General features: G+C 49.1%; 1 protein-coding gene across 5 annotated transcripts; it reads left to right on the top strand.

Annotated features, from left to right (window-relative positions):
- The first annotated feature begins 321 nt into the window (after nt 1-321).
- Nucleotides 322-21,616, top strand: TTC32 (tetratricopeptide repeat domain 32). 5 transcript variants are annotated; one of them, XM_073568281.1, is made up of 6 exons: nt 322-432; nt 1,269-1,430; nt 4,893-5,309; nt 11,038-11,151; nt 13,071-13,234; nt 19,863-21,616. In XM_073568281.1, the coding sequence occupies exons 4-6, from the start codon at nt 11,045-11,047 to the stop codon at nt 19,991-19,993; spliced, it is 402 nt and encodes a 133-aa protein (XP_073424382.1). In that variant the 5' UTR covers nt 322-432; nt 1,269-1,430; nt 4,893-5,309; nt 11,038-11,044; the 3' UTR covers nt 19,994-21,616. The 5 variants fall into 5 exon arrangements, with proteins under 5 accessions (XP_073424382.1, XP_073424378.1, XP_073424379.1 ...); XM_073568277.1 differs by having other exon boundaries at nt 323-432; nt 13,068-13,234; XM_073568278.1 differs by lacking the exon at nt 4,893-5,309 and having other exon boundaries at nt 323-432; nt 13,068-13,234.
- The last annotated feature ends 261 nt before the right edge of the window (nt 21,617-21,877 follow it).

Genomic DNA, 21,877 nt, shown 5'->3' with positions numbered 1-21,877 from the left:
TTATATATGTTTTTATGTTTTTTTTGTTTATATATGTTGCCATACATGCACCAGTATATCTTTTGTCAGAAGTGTGAGGTGTGTCCTTAGATTTCGGCCGTGTGCATGTGGTTCGTGCCCCCCAGTTGCCCTCTTCATGCAACCGGTGTCCATTTGCCTCGGACGCTCGCGCGGGGGTTAATCCTCTGCGCGTGCCCTCTGACGCTGGATGCCTGTTTCATGGTGGAGGACCTGTTGGCAGCATGGCACATGCGCCGCTATGGCCGCTCTCATTGGTGGATACGGGTCACGTGACTCTGCATGTGACCGTTACTAGGACTACATAAGGTCCTGCAGTTCATTATAGCCTCATCTCCTTGAGAAAGCGCCTCCTGAGCGCGAAACGTACATCAGAGGTTTGTTCCACGGCTGGGGGTAACTGTGCACCACCTGGTAAGCTTTTTCCATATGACTGTCGCTGATATATGATGTAACTTATGATGAATGTTATGGTTTCTGCTTGCCGTCATTAGTCCTATTGCCTGATTACACATCGGCTGGTTGCCCTGAGGATATTTTGTCCATTCTATATGGCGATTATTTGGCATTTGTAACAGCCCTTGTGTCGGCATATTTTAGGCTATGTGCAAACGTTGCGGATTCTGCTGCGTTTCTGCAGCGGTTTTGGCCCTGCGGAAACGCAGCAGTTCCGCTGACCATGTACAGTACAATGAAACCCTATGGGGTTTCCAAAACGCTGTGCTGACGGTGCGGATTTTTCCGCGCGGTTTTGCTGCGGTTTACAATCTGCAGCATGACAATTGTTTGTGCGGATTCCGCAGCGGTTTCATACCTTTACCATAGTAGAGGTGTGAAACCGCAGGGCAAAACCGCAGGTTACTTTACCTGCGGTTTTACCTGCGTTTCCGCATGGAAAAACCCGCAGCGGAATCCGCAACGTGTGCACATAGCCTTACAAACTATCCTGGCTAATGTTATATACAGGTGCAGTCTCTTTTTTTTTTTCACCCCCACCTGCCTTCTTAATATTGGTGTCTATTTGTCATCTGCAACTTTGCTGGTTATTTATATATATTGTCTGTTCTCGCATTTTAATAAAGGATTTTGATATTTTTATACTACTTGGATTCGTTGGCTCCCTTTTTTCTCCTAAATTTGTATGTTTATGGAGCGGAACATAATATTATTATGGCGGCTTATTTCCATGGATTGCCGCATTGTGTTTTGTTGAAAGTATTGGGCTCATGTTTATTTCTAACCTTGTTGAGGTCGGCTTGATGGAGGATTTGCCTGCGGACGTCTTGCTGGAAAATGACTTGGGGCCCATGTTGTCTGCATTCTCGGTTGCCCCTCTGGCTGAGACCTATCCTGTGACCACCCGGAGACAAGCTCGAGCTGCGGAGGCGGAATCACACCCAGAGGAGGCCCAAGTAAGACATTCCAGCCCTGCACGTATTCCCATAGCCAGACACATTTCTTGGGTCACCCCAGCTGAGCTTAAAAGGGAGGTACTTGAGGATCCTTCATCACAGGGGTATCGTGGGAAGGCACAGGAGGGGAGAGGAGTACTGGAAGGGGAACAGTTTGTATGGCATCAGGGACTCCTCTACCGGATCACAGAGCAGCACCACACAGGGACGAGCCCCACTATAAAACGACAGCTGGTAGTGCCCAAGAAGTATAGGCAGGAGCTACTGCGAATCTCTCATGATATACCCTTGGCCGGGCACCTCGTCGTCAGTCGCACCAGGCATCGTCTGACACAAAACTTCTTTTGGCCGGGGGTAACCTATGATGTTCGTCAGTACTGCCAGACCTGTGACAGTTGCCAGCGCATTGGCAAGAGGGGGGATCGATGCAAGGCCAAATTACGCCCCCTCCCCATTGTGGAGGAGCCATTTAACCGAGTAGCGGTCGATCTGATAGGGCCGTTAGCCAAACCCAGTCTATCAGGGAAAAAGTATATATTGACCGTGGTAGATTATGCCACACGGTATCCAGAGGCGGTTGCATTGCCTAACATACTGGCAGAGACGGTAGTGGCTGCCCTGCTCCAGGTTTTCCCACAGGTTGGATTTCCCTGAGAGGTTATCTCGGACCAGGGTACCCAGTTTACAATGGAGGTGACCAACCAACTGTGGAAGCTGAGCGGCGTAAAGTCCATTAGAAGCGCCCCGTACCACCCGCAAACCAATGGGTTGTGTGAAAGCTTTAACGGGACATTAAAACAGCTCATTGGGACTTTTACCAGGACCTACAGGGACTGGGAGAAATTCTTGCCACACCTCCTGTTTGCCTATCGGGAGGTGCCCCAAGAATCCACGGGGTTCTCCCCGTTCGAACTGTTATAAGGGAGGCGGGTAAGGGACCCTAGACTTAGTGCGAGAACACTGGGAAGGGGAGGGAACCATAGAAGGGATACCTATTGTGCCCTATGTGCTGGAATTCCGGGACCGCCTACAGGAGCTGACTCAGGCTGTACGTGGGAACATGCAGGCGGCCCAACGGCGCCAGCGCGTGTGGTACGATCGGAGGGCCAGAGAACGCACCTTTGATATAGGCAGAAGGTCCTGGTGTTAGAACCAACTAGGCAGAACAAGTTCAAAGCTGCATGGCAGGGGCCCTACCAGGTAGTGGGGAAAATAGCCGACACCACCTACAGTGTCGCCGATTGTGACGACCCCAGAGTTATCCGCGTGTTCCACGTGAATATGCTGAAGCCCTACCGGTAGCGCCCTGAAGAGGTAGTGGTCATCTGTGCACCCGAAGCAGAGGATTTAGCAGGACTCCCCTTGCCTGATGTCTTAGGGGAGAGGACTCAGTCTAAAACATGGGACCAGGTACACTTGGGAGAAAACCTAGGGCCCTGGGAGAGACAGCAGGCGGAGGCATTGTTAAGGCAGCGACAAAGTATGTTTTCAGACAGACCGGGGTACACCCGCCTGGCACAACACAAGGTTGAGACCCAGGATCAGACCCCCCTGAGACAACCCCCCTTCCGCGTCCCTGAGTCTGTACGAGAAGGGATGCGACAAGAGATACGAGAGATGTTGCGTTTAGGGGTCTTTGAAGAGTCAGTCCCTGGGCATCCCCCGTAGTTTTAGTACCCAAGAAGGATGGGACTACCCGGTTTTGTGTAGACTATCGCAAGCTAAATGAGAAACCGGTGACGGATGCATATCCCATGCTGCGTGTGGATGAGTTGTTAGACCGGCTGGCGGAGGCAAAGTATTTGACCACCATCGATCTATGCAAAGGCTATTGGCAGATCCCCCTAAGTCCTGACGCTATTTCCAAGTCTGCATTTGTCACCCCGTTCGGCTTATTCCAGTTTCGAGTTATGCCATTCGGGATGAAGAATGCCCCGGCGACCTTCCAGAGGCTGGCTGACCGGCTTCTGCATGGTCTCCAGGACTATGCTTGTGCCTACCTGGATGACATCGCCATCTACAGCGCGACATGGGATGAGCATCTAAATCACCTAGAGACAGTATTGGACAGGATCCACCAGGCCGGAATCACCATGAACCCAAACAAGTGTCACGTGGGCAAAGCAGAGGTTCAGTATTTAGGACATTGGGTGTGAAGTGGGAAACAGCGACCAGAACCAGCCAAGATTGAGGCCATAGCCAAATGGCCCACCCCACACACTAAAACCCAGTTCATGGCGTTTCTAGGGACAGCAGAGTATTATAGGAAATTTGTCCCCAATTACAACAGCATAGCCAAGCTCCTCACTGATCTGACCCATAAGAACCTCCCCCGCCAGGTAACCTGGACCCCCCGAGTGTGAGGAAGCCTTCTGCCAACTAAAGGACGCCCTCACCAATACCCCTGTATTGGCCGCACCCGATCCAACTACTAGCTTACCTGAGTCGGAAACTACTGCCCCGCGAAGTAAGCTATGCGGCCATTGAGAAGGAGTGCCTGGCAGTAGTATGAGCACTCAAGAAGTTACAACCATATTTGTATGGACAACAGTTTTCCCTCCTAACGGACCATAATCCCCTAGTGTGGCTTAATTGGGTCTCTGGAGACAACGCCAGATTACTGCGGTGGAGTTTAGCCCTACAACCTCTAGACTTCACCATCCATTACAGAAAAAGCAAACAAAATGGTAATGCCGATGGACTAAGTCAACAAACGGAACTTGTACCAACCCCATAGACTTCGGTCATCCCCAAGCCGATCCGTTAAGGATCAGACTGTGTATGCCGATCACGTCGCTGAAAAGGGGAGCCGTGTTACAGAACCCCCCCAGCACCCCGAATAGGAGATGCATGTATGATAGGTGCAATGTGAGATGCATACCCCTTAATGCAGCAACCGACCGGCTGCGACCCCCTGGGCAGACGTAAACGAGATATCCCACTTCTGACCTCCCCCCACCTTTGTAAATCCCACGGTAAATGATCGGAGTTGGCCGGCCACTTGCGGCTATTGTAATGTACGTCTGGCGTCTTAATTGGAGCCTGTTATCTACTGGCCCGCCACATACTGATTGTCCAGTCCTCTGTATGTATATATATTCTGAGACCGGTGAGTAAAATGTTGTCACACACTGGAAATACGTGGAGTAGCAGTGATCTTTTATATGTTCCCATGTTACAAAGCCTTTCGAGCCAGCGTCCTTCATCCAGAAGTGAGGAAAAGCAGAGTGGACCTCCTGAGCAGCGGGGTGGTAATGTAAGAGGTATTACAGAAGACCCCGTTACAACCTCATAAAGGGACAGTGGTCAGAATTGTAAAAACTGGCCCAGTCATGAACGTGCAAACCACCCTTGGGGGTAAAGGGGTTAAATAATGGGAACAAAGAAAAAAAAATTAAACTTTGTGGAATTTACCCAGAAATTGCTCCCATAAGAGACAGGTCAAACTATACTTTTTTTTAGTTTTTTTTCAGGTGGATTCCGCACCATAATCTGGATCAAAACAAGCTGTGAAAATCTTCACTAAGATTATGTTCCATCCAATCAGAAAAATGTAACTGAAACCAGCGGAAATTCTAAGGAGCAGATTCTGCTGCGGATCTGCACACCATCCCCCCTCTAATTTCCTGGCTGCCATTCCCCCTCACTCTACCAGCTCTGGATCTGTGCGATGTCTCCGCGATCATAACCCCCACCATCATCATCACCTGGAATTCTAGTGTAGTAACAGCAGTGACCAGCAGATGGCGACAGAGTAACACAAGAAAATAAAGAGCAGGCAGGGCCACGCCTCCCCGTGACGTCACGGCGACGTGTCCTGTCAGCTGGACACAGGCTCGGGAGAGTCACATGACCGCCGGCTTCCTTCCCGGACGTGCGGTGAGCGGAGCTGCTTCTCTGGGTGCCCCGGGGCTCGGGAGGCGAGCGCCTTCTTGTGGGGCACGACTGGGGGAGGGAAGTTGTATATAACATGCACATATAGATTATACACGCTAAGAGACACGTAATCATAAAGAGGCTGTGGAACTACAAGTCCCAGCATGCACGAATGGGCAGATTGCTTGTAAATAACTTTCACCCTCAGAAATAATTATTATTACAGCTAGTAACCGGGTCACCAGACCCCATAGTGGCGGGCACCGCGGAAAACACAGGATGGGCCATGAAATCCAGGGATCAGATTCCTCTCCTGTGTGATACTGACTGCTGAGCTGTGTATCTAATCCTATCCTGTGTGATACTGACTGCTGAGCCGTGTATCTAATCCTATCCTGTGTGATACTGACTGCTGAGCCGTGTATCTAATCCTATCCTGTGTGATACTGACTGCTGAGCCGTGTATCTAATCCTATCCTGTGTGATACTGACTGCTGAGCCGTGTATCTAATCCTATCCTGTGTGATACTGACTGCTGAGCTGTGTATCTAATCCTATCCTGTGTGATACTGACTGCTGAGCTGTGTATCTAATCCTATCCTGTGTGATACTGACTGCTGAGCAGTGTATCTAATCCTCTCCTGTGTGATACTGACTGCTGAGCTGTGTATCTAATCCTCTCCTGTGTGATACTGACTGCTGAGCCGTGTATCTAATCCTATCCTGTGTGATACTGACTGCTGAGCAGTGTATCTAATCCTATCCTGTGTGATACTGACTGCTGAGCCGTGTATCTAATCCTATCCTGTGTGATACTGACTGCTGAGCCGTGTATCTAATCCTATCCTGTGTGATACTGACTGCTGAGCAGTGTATCTAATCCTATCCTGTGTGATACTGACTGCTGAGCTGTGTATCTAATCCTCTCCTGTGTGATACTGACTGCTGAGCCGTGTATCTAATCCTATCCTGTGTGATACTGACTGCTGAGCCGTGTATCTAATCCTATCCTGTGTGATACTGACTGCTGAGCCGTGTATCTAATCCTCTCCTGTGTGATACTGTGTGCTGAGCTGTGTATCTAATCCTCTCCTGTGTGATACTGACTGCTCAGCAGTGTATCTAATCCTATCCTGTGTGATACAGTGTGCTGAGCTGTGTATCTAATCCTATCCTGTGTGATACTGACTGCTGAGCAGTGTATCTAATCCTATCCTGTGTGATACTGACTGCTGAGCAGTGTATCTAATCCTATCCTGTGTGATATTGTGTGCTGAGCAGTGTATCTAATCCTATCCTGTGATACTGACTGCTGAGCAGTGTATCTAATCCTATCCTGTGTGATACTGTGTGCTGAGCTGTGTATCTAATCCTATCCTTTGTGATACTGACTGCTGAGCCGTGTATCTAATCTTATCCTGTGTGATACTGACTGCTGAGCAGTGTATCTAATCCTATCCTGTGTGATACTGTGTGCTGAGCTGTGTATCTAATCCTATCCTGTGTGATACTGTGTGCTGAGCTGTGTATCTAATCCTATCCTGTGTGATACTGACTGCTGAGCCGTGTATCTAATCTTATCGTGTGATACTGACTGCTGAGCCGTGTATCTATTCCTATCCTGTGTGATACTGACTGCTGAGCCGTGTATCTAATCCTCTCCTGTGTGATACTGTCTGCTGAGCCGTGTATCTAATCCTCTCCTGTGTGATACTGTCTGCTGAGCCGTGTATCTAATCCTCTCCTGTGTGATACTGTCTGCTGAGCCGTGTATCTAATCCTCTCCTGTGTGATACTGACTGCTGAGCCGTGTATCTAATCCTCTCCTGGTGATACTGACTGCTGAGCCGTGTATCTAATCCTCTCCTGTGTGATACTGACTGCTGAGCCGTGTATTTAATCTTATCCTGTGTGATACTGACTGCTGAGCCGTGTATCTAATCCTCTCCTGTGTGATACTGACTGCTGAGCCGTGTATCTAATCCTCTCCTGTGTGATACTGACTGCTGAGCCGTGTATCTAATCCTATCCTGTGTGAAACTGAGTGCTGAGCTGTGTATCTAATCTTATCCTGTGTGATACTGACTGCTGAGCCGTGTATCTAATCCTCTCCTGTGTGCCTGTGTGATACTGACTGCTGAGCCGTGTATCTAATCCTCTCCTGTGTGATACTGACTGCTGAGCCGTGTATTTAATCTTATCCTGTGTGATACTGTGTGCTGAGCTGTGTATCTAATCCTATCCTGTGTGATACTGACTGCTGAGCCGTGTATCTAATCTTATCCTGTGTGATACTGACTGCTGAGCCGTGTATCTAATCCTCTCCTGTGTGATGCTGTGTGCTGAGCCGTGTATCTAATCCTCTCCTGTGTGATGCTGTGTGCTGAGCTGTGTATCTAACCCTATCCTGTGTGATACTGACTGCTGAGCCGTGTATCTAATCCTCTCCTGTGTGATACTGACTGCTGAGCCGTGTATCTAATCCTCTCCTGTGTGATACTGTGTGCTGAGCTGTGTATCTAATCCTATCCTGTGTGATACTGACTGCTGAGCAGTGTATCTAATCCTATCCTGTGTGATACTGACTGCTGAGCTGTGTATCTAATCCTCTCCTGTGTGATACTGACTGCTGAGCCGTGTATCTAATCCTATCCTGTGTGATACTGACTGCTGAGCCGTGTATCTAATCCTATCCTGTGTGATACTGACTGCTGAGCTGTGTATCTAATCCTATCCTGTGTGATACTGACTGCTGAGCTGTGTATCTAATCCTATCCTGTGTGATACTGACTGCTGAGCAGTGTATCTAATCCTATCCTGTGTGATACTGACTGCTGAGCTGTGTATCTAATCCTCTCCTGTGTGATACTGACTGCTGAGCCGTGTATCTATTCCTATCCTGTGTGATACTGACTGCTGAGCCGTGTATCTAATCCTCTCCTGTGTGATACTGACTGCTGAGCCGTGTATCTAATCCTCTCCTGTGTGATACTGTCTGCTGAGCCGTGTATGTAATCCTCTCCTGTGTGATACTGTCTGCTGAGCCGTGTATCTAATCCTCTCCTGTGTGATACTGACTGCTGAGCCGTGTATGTAATCCTCTCCTGGTGATACTGACTGCTGAGCCGTGTATCTAATCCTCTCCTGTGTGATACTGACTGCTGAGCCGTGTATTTAATCTTATCCTGTGTGATACTGACTGCTGAGCCGTGTATCTAATCCTCTCCTGTGTGATACTGACTGCTGAGCCGTGTATCTAATCCTCTCCTGTGTGATACTGACTGCTGAGCCGTGTATCTAATCCTATCCTGTGTGAAACTGAGTGCTGAGCTGTGTATCTAATCTTATCCTGTGTGATACTGACTGCTGAGCCGTGTATCTAATCCTCTCCTGTGTGCCTGTGTGATACTGACTGCTGAGCCGTGTATCTAATCCTCTCCTGTGTGATACTGACTGCTGAGCCGTGTATTTAATCTTATCCTGTGTGATACTGTGTGCTGAGCTGTGTATCTAATCCTATCCTGTGTGATACTGACTGCTGAGCCGTGTATCTAATCTTATCCTGTGTGATACTGACTGCTGAGCCGTGTATCTAATCCTCTCCTGTGTGATGCTGTGTGCTGAGCCGTGTATCTAATCCTCTCCTGTGTGATGCTGTGTGCTGAGCTGTGTATCTAACCCTATCCTGTGTGATACTGACTGCTGAGCCGTGTATCTAATCCTCTCCTGTGTGATACTGACTGCTGAGCCGTGTATCTAATCCTCTCCTGTGTGATACTGACTGCTGAGCTGTGTATCTAATCCTCTCCTGTGTGATACTGACTGCTGAGCCGTGTATCTAATCCTATCCTGTGTGATATTGACTGCTGAGCTGTGTATCTAATCCTATCCTGTGTGATACTGACTGCTGAGCCGTGTATCTAATCCTATCCTGTGTGATACTGACTGCTGAGCCGTGTATCTAATCCTATCCTGTGTGATACTGACTGCTGAGCCGTGTATCTAATCCTCTCCTGTGTGATACTGACTGCTGAGCCGTGTATCTAATCCTATCCTGTGTGATACTGACTGCTGAGCTGTGTATCTAATCCTATTCTGTGTGATGCTGCCTGCTGAGCTGTGTATCTAATCCTATTCTGTGTGATGCTGACTGCTGAGCCGTGTATCTATTCCTATTCTGTGTGATACTGACTGCTGAGCCGTGTATCTATTCCTATTCTGTGTGATACTGACTGCTGAGCCGTGTATCTAATCCTATCCTGTGTGATACTGACTGCTGAGCCGTGTATCTAATCCTATCCTGTGTGATACTGACTGCTGAGCCGTGTATCTATTCCTATTCTGTGTGATACTGACTGCTGAGCCGTGTATCTAATCCTATCCTGTGTGATACTGACTGCTGAGCCGTGTATCTAATCCTATCCTGTGTGATACTGACTGCTGAGCCGTGTATCTAATCCTATGGTGTGATACTGACTGCTGTGCTGTGTAATTCCCGTGATCTGAGTGCCGCAATGATATGACCGCCCCACTCAGATCTCTGTAGAGACCGGTGAGCAGCGCCTACAGGATCGTCACTGCCGGCCGACAAAATGTCTCCGCGCTGTGATCCTGAACGCCGTCCTCCTCTATCCTTGTGCATACGCCCAGGACCGGACAGGAGGAAACCTCGGACACATGATCAGACCCTGCCCACATTTACTGCAGTCGTAAGGCGAGTTAGCGCTACACTAGCTTTTCATGCCAAATTTCAGCAGCTGCTCCCCCTAGTGTTTAAAAGCTGAGAATTTAAAATAATTTTTACAGATTTTTTACACTTAATCCGCAGCATCCAGATGGTACAGCGCAGTGGATGGATTTCCAGTATCCCCATGCCCACTGTGCGCCCGCAGCTCGCCTGCGGAGATGGACATGCAGGGCGTCTCTCCAGACCACAGCGTCTCTGCAAGATAAATGTCCTCCCTACAATGTATTGTTCATTCTGCGCGGTTCAGTGATCACATGCGGAATCACCGGCGTTCAGTAGCCGGCAGCGGACATGTGCTGCCGATCACTGACCATGGGGACGTAGCCTCATATACGGGATACAGATAGAAAGTACAGAGAGCAGCTAACAATGGCCGACGGGCAGAGGGGAGAGCGCCCGGCTCACATGGACAGAGACAGCTATAGCCGGGCTATAGGCTCGCTCTCTGATCTAAGGTCATTGTGAAGGGAGGGAGCAGAGGTGAGCTGTGATGTCTTTTGTGAATGGTGGATTCTATGTTATCTACTGTATATAGAGGTGTTTTCAGTCATTGTACAGGAGGAGGAGGTGAGCTGTGACATCACCTATTGCCAATGGTGGATCCTGTGCGATCTACTGTATTTAGAGGTGTTGTCAGTCATTGCACAAGGAAAGGAGGTGAGCTGTGACATCACCTATTGTGAATGGTGGATCCTGTGCTATCTACTGTGTATAGAGGTGTAATCAGTCATTGTACAGGAGGAGGTGAGCTGTGACATGACCTATTGCCAATGGTGGATCTTGTGTTATCTACTGTATATAGAGGTGTAATCAGTTATTGTACAGGAGGAGGAGGAGGTGAGCTGTGATGTCGGCTGTGAATGGTGGATCCTGTGTTATCTGCTGTGTATGGAGGTGTGACTTCACACTAAAGATTATGATATTATTTTTTCTTTTGTTCTTTGTGCTTCCTCCATTCTCACCCGTTTTGTTCTGTTTCTCCAGTTGTAGAATGGCGCACGGTCTGCTGCACACTGCTAATGCCGAGCTGGAGCAGCACCATCTGGAGGCGGCGGAGGAGCTGTACGACAAGGTTATAGAGCGATGTCAGCGGGACAGGTGGGGATGGTGCTTGTCCTCTACGTGCAGTGTGTGGTTACAGGATAACCAGCCGGAGCCTCGAGGACGGACATGAGACGGCGTCCAGAGTCCACAGATAGCCGGAGCTGGTGCAGGGCAGAGTGCGGCTCTGGGATGGGACAGTCGTTTATTAACCTACAATCTATGTCCTGTGATTCCCGTACATTACCGTTCGGCCGGGTTTATTACACAGATCGGATTTTTTGCAGAATCTGGTTCAGAAACTCCAGGACTGAAACTTGAGTTTCTGCAATGTGATTTTTTTTTTTTTTTTTTTTTTTTAACCCTACGTGAATGTGTGATAAACTGCTGCGTCCACTTGCATTAAAGGCAATGTGTCATCGGAAAATCACCTCTCGTTCCAATAAAGTTTTTAGGTTGCGGTAAATATTTTACTTTAGTTTATAAATTTTTTTTTTTTTTAACGTTTTTCTGCTTCGTTATCTATATTGAAAAAAGAACTTAGTTTTCACACTGGCCCCTCTACCAGACTCTTACTTCCTGCTCTGTACAGAGGACTTTTTAGTAATGTCATTATCATGACAGACAGGATTGCAATGACTGATATCACCTCTATATACAGTAGATAATACAGGATCCACCATTCACAATAGGTGATGTCACAGCTCACCTCCTCCCCCTGTACAATGACTGATAACACCTCTATATACAGTAGATAATACACGATCCACCATTCACAATAGGTGATGTCACAGCTCACCTCCTCCCCCTGTACAATGACTGATAACACCTCTATATACAGTAGATAACACAGGATCCACCATTCACAATAGGTGATGTCACAGCTCACCTCCTCCTGTACAATGAGTGATAACACCTCTATATACAGTAGAAAGCACAGGATCCACCATATACAATAGGTGGTTTCACAGCTCACCTCCTCCTCCTGTACAATGACCTTTTTCCTGATGAGGGGATTCTCATTAAAAACGTCAGTGCATTTCTGTAGAATTACTAATGACCACGTGCCAACAGGACGTGAAAGTGTAATATTGGGGCTCGTGTTCTGTGTGAAAATTGGAGGTTTTTTTTTTATATATATGTAGATAGTAATATTAAAAATAAAAGTCAAATGCTTATTCTCTTCCAGATGCTATTGTCTATTTTCATTTTTGTTTTCATTTTTCCCCTTAGTCATAACTTATTTATTATTTTTATCCTTCTGCCGACCTAAACATACGAGGGCTTATTGTTTTTTTTTTTTGCTTGTCACATTGTTGTTTTGAATGACACAATTCCCAGTGGATGGGAAAACGGCCAAAAAAAAAATCCAAGTGCGTAGAAATGGTGAACAAAGAAATGCAAATCCGCCACTGTTCTGTCATTTTATTTTTAAATTGCGAATTTTTTTTTTTTTTTTATGCACAGTGGCTATCTTTTTTGGTCCATATGAGACCAATACTATTGATCTGTGACAGTTGGGGGCCTCTGGAGATCTTGCATGTGGGCCAATCACTTGGGGTTGTGGAAACTTTAAGAAATCAATTTGATTTTTATTTTTTCCTGCTGCCAGATTAATCTTCTAAGCGTTACCCCGAGAGTTGGGTGGGTCTATTTGTGGGTCTTTCAGCCCATGTCAGTATCCTCTGGGTTCTCAGTAATCCTGCTCTGTAACCCTCGTGTCCCGGCAGTGCGGCGTCTGTGGTTACATATTACCGCGTGTCCGGTCATGTACGGCCGCGTCCTCTGCTCTTACTATTTCCTGTGATTTATGGCGACGGGGGGCTGCACATCTCTCATAAATCCATTATTCACGGTTCTCCTCCGGTAATCGTCACCACCAGAGATCTCGTCTTTCTCACACGGTCGTATATTCATCTCTGTGGTCTCAACATCAAATAAATGGGATAATTGCGTCTCCTTGTGTCCCACAGCAGATGCAGCACGGAGGAGCTCTCTGTCGCCTACAATAATCGGGGTCAGATTAAATACTTCCGCGTTGACTTCTACGAGGCGATGGATGACTACACAGAGGCGATAAGAGTGAACCCAAAATTTGAGGTCCCATTTTACAACAGGGGTTTGATCCTGTATCGACTTGGTGAGTGCTGTTGTCCTTGTGTTTTTTTTTTTTAAAGTCACTTGCTCCAAAAAATGACTCCGTAAAAATCTCTGAGCTGCACAGATTCTGCTGCTTTTCCCCTTTTTGCTCTGCGTCGCTCCAGTGCAGAGATATTCATATGTTTCTTCTGGAGCGCAGTATGGGAAATCTCTGCTTGTAATGCAACTGAATGTTTCTTCACAGTCTACTCTGGGGGACGTGCACTTTTACTTTTCCCTCCATAGCTTGGCAGCAGATCTAGCAGTGTGTCAGTCTCAGATGCTGCCACGCTGTGATTGGAAAATCAAACCCACGGCCATGGTAGCCAACTACACTAAAATGAGGCGAACACATATAAATACAAATGGAAAGATGAATTTGGTGCAAATAAAAAAAAGTGCAAAAGCACAAATTCTGCAAAAATCCAGTGCAAATACAATAAGTAATCAGGGCCCAAATTGTTTTTACTCTGTCGCCTTATTGGGGGACACAGAACCGTGGGTGTTATGCTGCTGTCCACTAGGAGGCGACACTATGCATAATCTGAAAAAGATTAACCTTGGCTCCTCCTCTGCAGTATACACCCCTGGACGGCGTCAGCCTTCTCCAGTTTTTGCTTAGTGTCGCAAGGAGGCACACCTAAGAGTTTTTACTCCGTTTTTTTTCCTTGATTTTTTCAACGGATTACAGATGAAGAAAAGCGGGTCCCCAGCGAGACTCCCGGCATGGCTCCCTCCTCGGTCCCCTATTAAGGGGTACCCGGTTGAGGTCGACGGCTATTCCCCATGTCGCTCCTTCCCCAGTCCCTCGGGTACTGGCTCGAAGTCGAGACCCCCCCCCCCTCCTTCCCCAGTTCCCTTGGGCTCTGGGTTGAGGTCGAGGATAGGATGAAGCCCCCTGACGGTGACAGCAGCACCCTCCCTAATCCCCCTCTGGGGGCATTAGGTTGAGACACCGCAGGTAGGGCCTGTATCAGGCACCATTCGGCCACTTACAAGTCCAGGGACCCCAGCCCAGCTGCGGGCTCCTGTTGGGACCGGGGGAGGTGCAGGCAGGCATGGCACTTGTCAGAGACAGGGCTCCCTGCGCCCCTGTCTCTGTGGCAGCACCAGCTGCATAGCGCCTCAAAGGGACCCCCCACAGGGCCTAATTCACGCTCATAACCCCATTGCTAGCCTGCCGTTCAATCCGGGGGGGTCTGGTTTGAATCCGACCCCCCCCCCCCCCCTGGACAACCACGCCGTCCTGGAGCCCTTCTGGGCATGAGGTATCAAATTTAGGCCGCAGCTTCGGCCTAGCCGAAGTCGCCGCCCTATTCCCGCCCCCTGGCCCGCCCCCCGGATGACGAAAATGACACTCTGCAGTGTCATAGAAGGGGCGGATTGAGGCAGGAAGGGCGCGCTTTTACATAGCTCAGCGCGCCCTTTTCAGCTCTCCGCCCCCTTCCCCCTCCACCTCAGAATCCCGGTGGCCATCTTGCTGCAGCAGGAAACATAGCTGACAGCCATACAGCAGTCTCCGGGGGGCACAGGACTGTGATTTGTCGTCGCTGGACTTAGGGGCACACTGGTGGGGTAAGATCACAGCTGGGTTCTCTTTACTCAGCTGTGCATTCATATTACCTATAAGTTCTCCCCTTTGCATAGCCCCTGTAGGACCCCTGCTAGCCAGCCTCTGTGCATGATGCCGGGCTCAAGGAAGAAAACCAGGCAAGACTGCTTTTATGCATTCTGCACAGCCTGCAAGACCACTCCCCAGGGCCAGCACGGACCCACACTGCCGGGACTGTGTCCAAAACACTGGGTCAGAACCAACGCTTCTGCGTCTTCCTCCATACCGGAATGGGCTACTCAGATGTTGCAGTCTATAACACAGTACATACATAGCCTGACCTCTACACTACTGCAGGCTTTGCAGGGTCATGTCTCGGCTATGAACGTTACCCAGCAAAGGGACAGCCCATCTCGGGGACATGCCACTTCCGACAGTCTCAGATGTAAGTGGACCCACAGGTCGCATTCATCTGCGTCCTCACATAGCACTCGGTCGTCCCCCTCCAGGGAGAGACACAGTGGCTCCAGGTCACCTAGTCGTCCCCTGACAGAGACAGACAATGCGGATCTCCGCAACGATTTCCGACCACAGACTCGGAAGGCATATGTGACTCTAACCCAGACAACGAAACAGAGAATTATCTCGTCTCTTGTCCCCCTAGCAATACTGCAATAGTTGAGGATATCGTCTCTTCCATCCTTCGGGTGCTGGACATTTCAGATCCAACCCCGGAAGCACCAGAACACAAGATTTCCTTTGAAAGTGTTCAGAAACCATCGAAGGTCTTCCCTAATCACCCGGAATTTCAAAAAATCCTTTCTAAGCAATTTTTTGCAGCCTGATAAAAAATTCGCCAATCGCAAGTATTTGGAAGCAAATTACCCCTTTCCACAGAAAGACACCAAGGATTGGACAGATTCGCCTGAAGTGGACCCTCCAGTCTCTAGGCTGGCAGCACAAACGCTTCTCTCGCTGCCGGACAGTTCAACCCTCAAGGACACAGCAGACAGACAAGTCGAACGCATGGCTCGTTCAATCTTTGAAGCGGCAGGTGCCTCTTTGGCTCCCGCATTTGCTTCAGTTTGGGCAGCCAAGGCCATCATGGCTTGGGCTGATCTATTGCAAAAGGGCCTTCAAGCTTCAAATTCTCAGCTGGCGGACCAGGCGGTGCAAATTGCAGTGGTGGCAGATTACATGGTCCATGCAGCGTTGGACTCTGCAAGAGGAATAGCGGGAATAGCATCAAACGCCATCACAATCCGGCGTTTTCTCTGGCTAAGAGAATGGAAAGCGGATGCAGCCTCAAAAAAGTCCCTAACAAATCTCCCGTACTTCAGCGGCCGTCTTTTCGGTGGAAAGCTGGATACAATGATATCCAATGCTACCGGGGGCAAAAGTTCTTCCCCAACTAAGACCAAAACGCACGTTTAAAAGGCGTAATCAATCTCGTTCCCGATCCTTTCGGAATTCTTCAGGCTGGTCCGTCTCACGCCCAGCACAAAACCGTAATCGTTCCCCCCGCAGGGACAACACACGTGCGGCACAGAGGCCGGACAGGAACTGGCAATCAAAGACAAGCCAGGCAAAACCTAAAGGAGGAAAACCTCAGACTTTTCCCTCATCCTGACTCATGCCCTCTGGAAGACACCCCACTTGTAGGTGGACGACTGCTACTCTTTCAGCAGGTCTGGCTGCCTATTACAGAAGACAAGTGGGTCAAGGAAATAGTGTCTTCAGGATACAAAATCGAGTTTACTACCAGCCCACCGCACAGGTTTTTTCCCTCTGTCCCTCCAAAATCCCCGCTCAAAGCTCAGGCCTTCCGTCAAGCGGTTTCTTCCCTCCTGCGAGCAGGAGTCATAGTGCCTATCCCAGCAGAAGAGCGCTTCCGAGGGTTCTACTCCAACCTGTTCGTGGTGCCCAAGAAGGGAGGCAGCGTCCGACCCATACTAGACCTCAAGCAACTCAACAAGTATGTTAGAGTTCGTCACTTCCGCATGGAATCCCTCCGGTCAATCGTTGCGTCTATGGAAAAAGGAGAATATCTTGCTTCCATAGACATACAGGACGCATACCTGCATATACCGATTGCTCCCGTCCATCAGAGGTTTCTCAGATTCGCAATCAACCAAGACCATTACCAGTTTGTGGCCCTCCCGTTCGGTCTCGCCACGGCTCCCAGAACATTTACAAAGGTCATGGCAGCTACCATGGACGTTCTGCACTCCAGAGGCATAGTAGTCGTTCCATACCTGGACGACCTTCTCATCAAGGCCCCCACCCTCAAGGACTGCGAGGTCAACTTCTCGATCACGATCGACACTCTGACGCGCCTGAGATGGTTAGTCAATTTACAGAAGTCCTCGATTACCCCGAGTCAGTCTCTGACCTTCCTGGGGATGCTATTCGACACCTCCAAGGTTCTGGTGATCCTCCCCAGGGACAAGGCACTGGCTCTCTGTCTGGGAGTTCACACACTCCTCCGCAAGTCCCCCAGATCTCTCCGGTATGCCATGAGAGTACTTGGCAGGATGGCAGCAGCAATGGAGGCGGTACCATTTGCCCAGTTTCACCTCAGACCCCTTCAACTGGCCATCCTCAAGCCCTGGGACAGGAATCCGTTCTTCCTCGACAGGGAGTTCCGGTTATCAGCAAACACCAGGTCCCTGCACTGGTGGCTCAAGCCAACCTCGCTTGCAAGGGGAAAATCCTTTCTCTCCAGTCAATGGAAGGTTTTGACCACCTACGCAAGCCTTATGGGTTGGGGCGCGGTGCACCTACATCAGATCGCAAGGCAGGTGGTCACCAAGGGAATTGACCATGCCCATCAACATCCTGGAAATTCGGGCCATCTTCCTGGCGTTGAAAGCCTTCCATCACTTGCTGGCAGACTCTCATATCAGAGTACAGTCGGACAATGTCACGGCAGTGGCATACGTGAACCATCAAGGCGGCACCCGCAGCATCCAGGCGATGACCGTAGTAACGCGTATCCTACAATGGGCGGCGGCTGCAAGGTTGGTACTCTCCGCGGTCCACATTCCGGGTGTGGACAACTGGGAAGCCGACTATCTCAGCCGACAAGGAATGGACTCGGGGGAATGGTCTCTACATCCCGAAGTCTTCTGTCAGATCTGTCATCGTTGGGGGACCCCGGACGTGGATCTGATGGCATCCCATCTCAATGCCAAGGTTCCCAATTTCATGGCCAGGACGCGCGATCCGCGGTCGCTCGGAGCAGATGCCCTGGTTCAGGACTGGACCCAGTTCCAGCTTCTGTACTTTTTTCCACCCCTCCCCCTGATCTCCAGAGTCCTGAGGAAGATCAAACAAGAGGGTGTTCCCACCATTCTGATCGCTCCAGACTGGCCCAGGCGTACATGGTACGCCGATGTCGTGCAACTCACAGCAGACGCCCCCTGGCGTCTCCCCACACGTCCCGACCTCCTGTCACAAGGCCCGTTCTTTCACCAGAACTCAGGGGCTCTCAATTTGACGGCGTGGCCATTGAGACCTGGGTTTTGACCCAAGCAGGTTTTTCACCGGACGTTGTTAAAACCATGATCAGGGCTCGAAAGCCAACTCCAGCCAGGATTTACTATCGTACCTGGAAGATTTTCTTCACATGGTGCGACTCTCGTGGGCAGATTCCACTTCCCTATTCTCTTCCAAAGGTCCTCGGTTTCCTTCAGTCAGGCCTGGACGCCGGGCTATCCCTGGGCTCGCTGAAGAGCCAGGTGTCAGCGCTCTCAGTGCTCTTTCAGAGGCGTATTGCTAACAAGCCGCAGGTGAAGACTTTTCTCCAAGGGGTTTCCCGATTGGTTCCCCCCTACAAACGTCCGTTGGAGATGTGGGATCTCAACCTGGTCTTGACAGCACTACAGTCACCTCCTTTTAAACCCCTTAGGGTGGTCTCACTCCGCTTTCTATCACAGAAAGTGGTTTTTCCTGGTGGCAATCACCTCGCTACGCAGGGCGTCTGAACTTTCAGCTCTTTTCCTGCAGACAACCCTTCCTGGTTTTTCACCAGGACAAGGGGGTTCTCTGTACAGTACCATCCTTCCTTCCGAAGGTCGTGTCCAGCTTCCACCTCAATGAGGAAATATCACTACTGTCTCTTTGCCTGGCTCCCGTTCATAGGGTAGAGAAGGCTCTGCATACCCTTGACCTTGTCAGGGCATTGCGTATTTACGTGTCTAGGACTGCTCCCTTCCGGAAGTCTGATTCACTTTTCCTTCTTCCAGAAGGTGTTCGCAAGGGCCTACCGGCTTCCAAAGCCACCCTTGCTAAGTGGATCAAGTCCACCATTCAAGAGGCTTACCGCCTCAACAATTCTCCCCTTCCGGCCGGTACCACGGCACACTCTACTCGGGCGGTAGGGGCCTCTTGGGCCATTCGGCATCAAGTCTCAGCACTTCATGTGTGTAAGGCAGCCACTTGGACTAGCCTGCACACATTTACAAAACACTACAGAGTGCATACCCAGTCCTCAGCGGATGCGTGCCTGGGTAGACGGGTCCTGCAGGCGGCAGTACCCCAAGTCTAGAGGACTGTCAGCACAATATTCGTCCACTGCTTCCCACCCAGGGACTGCTTTGGGACGTCCCACGGTTCTGTGTCCCCCAATAAGGCGACAGAGTAAAGGAGATTTTTGTGTACTCACCGTAAAATCTCTTTCTCTTAGCCTTTAATTGGGGGACACAGCTCCCACCCTGTTGCCCTTGCGGGCCGTTGTTACGGTTGGGTTCTCATATTGTTGTTTGAGCCTGTTTATAGTAGCCTTTTTTTTACAGGCATGGTTATGTTTCTGGTATATTCCTCCTAATGCTTTTGCACAAAACTGGAGAAGGCAGACGCCGTCCAGGGGTGTATACTGCAGAGGAGGAGCCAAGGTTAATCTTTTTCAGATTATGCATAGTGTCGCCTCCTAGTGGACAGCAGCATAACACCCACGGTTCTGTGTCCCCCAATTAAAGGCTATGAGAGATTTTACGGTGAGTACACAAAAATCTCCTTTTTCTGCATTAATGTGACTTCTGAACGTGTTCACATATAAATGATGTTTCTGCCGCAGGATTCTTTGATGACGCAATGAAAGATTTCCAAAAAGTCTTACAGCTGAACCCAAATTTTGAAGATGCCAAGATCAGCCTGAGACAAAGTATGGTGGACAAGGAAGAAAGGAGACGGAGGATTCAGGACTGATCTGGATGTGAGGCCTCTGTATAGGCGCTTCTACAGGATATTTCCAAAACACTTGGGGACATTCGGTGTTATCGGGTGTTATCCGACATAATTGTTAATATTACGTTGTGCCTGATTCACACATCGATATCCGGCCGGGAGGACGAATGACAGGATCCAAACTGCTGGTCTATTTGGTGTCATTGAGGGCACATAATCTGAAGACTTTACAAACAGTCCTAAATTCTGTCCTGCTTTCTCCACCCCTGTGTACGGGTAAGCTTAGGTGCCCACAGTGGCAAATGCTTTGGTTATGGCTGTAGAAATGTGGAGTCACAGGTGTCAGATGCTTTGCAGACTCCTTCCTAGTCCTTCTGACTTTAGGACCCAGTAGTAACCTCCCCCGGCTCTAGTTAACACACCTGGACTGGGGTGTATATAACTTCCAGCTTGCTGTTGGAAGTTGTGGGTGATGTTTCTGATACCATTTCCCTGTTGAAACTTGGATCTATAGCAGTCTGTTTTCTTATTTCTTGGTGTTGATGGAGGACGTCTGTGTTTCTCTCTGAGTCTACTCAAGTTAAGTGTTCCTCTTGTGTGTGTATCCCACCAGTCTTTAGTGATAGTGGGGATTCACTAGAGCTCATCCTACACTCCCTTATGTAGGGATTATCTCCAGGGTCAGGCAGGGATTAGGTATCCTGCTCGGTGATAGGTGCGGAACCTATATAGGGACAATAAGGCAGACTGGGTGATGTTAGATCTATCTCCCCCTTCCCTAGTGTTTGGTTCCCTTTCCTTAATCCCTTCGTGTTTCACTTGGCCTTTCCTTGCGTGACACTCTTAGCCGGTATCTCATGATGTTGCAGTATGTTGGCTAACCAAAAGAAGAGCGGGCAAGAGGCGTTTCTCAGGGTTGCTGTCCGACAGTGACAGATTACAGTTATGGCCACTGGACCGATATCGGTCAATATGCACCATCTCTAATAAATAACATTATGGGGCAGATTTTTTTTTCTTTCCTTTTATCTTTGATCTCACTGCAGAGCTGTGTGTGACTGATAGCAGACTGTCAGTCATAGCATGTCTCACATTGGTAACTCCCCCTTTCATTAAACCTATGCCCTAGAGGCAGATTCTCAGGGAGAGATCTTAGCATCTCATTTACATAAAAGAAAACCGTGGTTTTCTCTGAAATAAGACCTCAGATGGCAGATAAGAAGGTATCCGTTTATTTAATTCCCTATGCCCTCTAACCCAGCAGCATTCACTCATGTTACTAAATTCCCTGTTGGTGTGATAACATGATTTGCAAGAGCCGGTGTCACCGCCAGCACCTGCACATCTCACGGACGCGCGGCTTTTTTCAGGCATGTCATTGTGCCTCTGATGCCAGGTGTACGCGTCTCCTGGCCTCAGATTCGCACTGTGCATGACTGGAAGAGCAGGAAACTGCTCAGGTACATCATCTTCACTTCCCGGTGATGCACGGTGCGAAACGTACACCTGGCTTCAGAGGCGCAATGACGCTGACAAATGTCGATGTCACCGACTTGCAGATCATGTTATCACCACCTTTTAATACAAATACTGGTGAAATGTAAAATAGATGTTAATTATTAAAACCATCATTGTGTCACAGTGCCATGTCGTCTCCTTATTGCATCGTTGTCCAGCCATGTAATCCTGAAGAAAACCATCAGACACCATCCCAAAAATCCAACTGTTTATTGAAAATTTGGAACGTGTAAAAAAAAAAAAAACTAGGGATGGATCCATGAAAATGGTGTGTCCATAAGGCCGACACATTTCCAACCAACAGGACAGCGTCTCCTTTAAACCCATGATGGTTTCATTTGTGGTTGTAGCTAGAGATGATTTTTGAGGTCTCCATACAGTTTGCAT

The sequence above is a fragment of the Dendrobates tinctorius genome, unplaced genomic scaffold, assembly GCF_039654945.1.
Source record: "Dendrobates tinctorius isolate UK_male_01 unplaced genomic scaffold, ASM3965494v1 ptg000021l, whole genome shotgun sequence".
NCBI classification, from domain to species: Eukaryota; Metazoa; Chordata; class Amphibia; order Anura; family Dendrobatidae; genus Dendrobates; species Dendrobates tinctorius.
The sequence above is the reverse complement of the archived record's forward strand: the minus strand, read 5'-3'. Positions and strand labels throughout refer to the sequence as shown.

Bases quoted from the DNA above. Each gene is read 5' to 3' on its own strand.
- TTC32 (XM_073568278.1), top strand. From the start codon at position 11,045: ATGGCGCACGGTCTGCTGCACACTGCTAATGCCGAGCTGGAGCAGCAC. The intron at 11,152-13,067 runs GTGGGGATGGTG...TGTGTCCCACAG, and splicing joins GAGCGATGTCAGCGGGACAG to CAGATGCAGCACGGAGGAGC. The intron at 13,235-19,862 runs GTGAGTGCTGTT...TTTCTGCCGCAG, and splicing joins TTTGATCCTGTATCGACTTG to GATTCTTTGATGACGCAATG.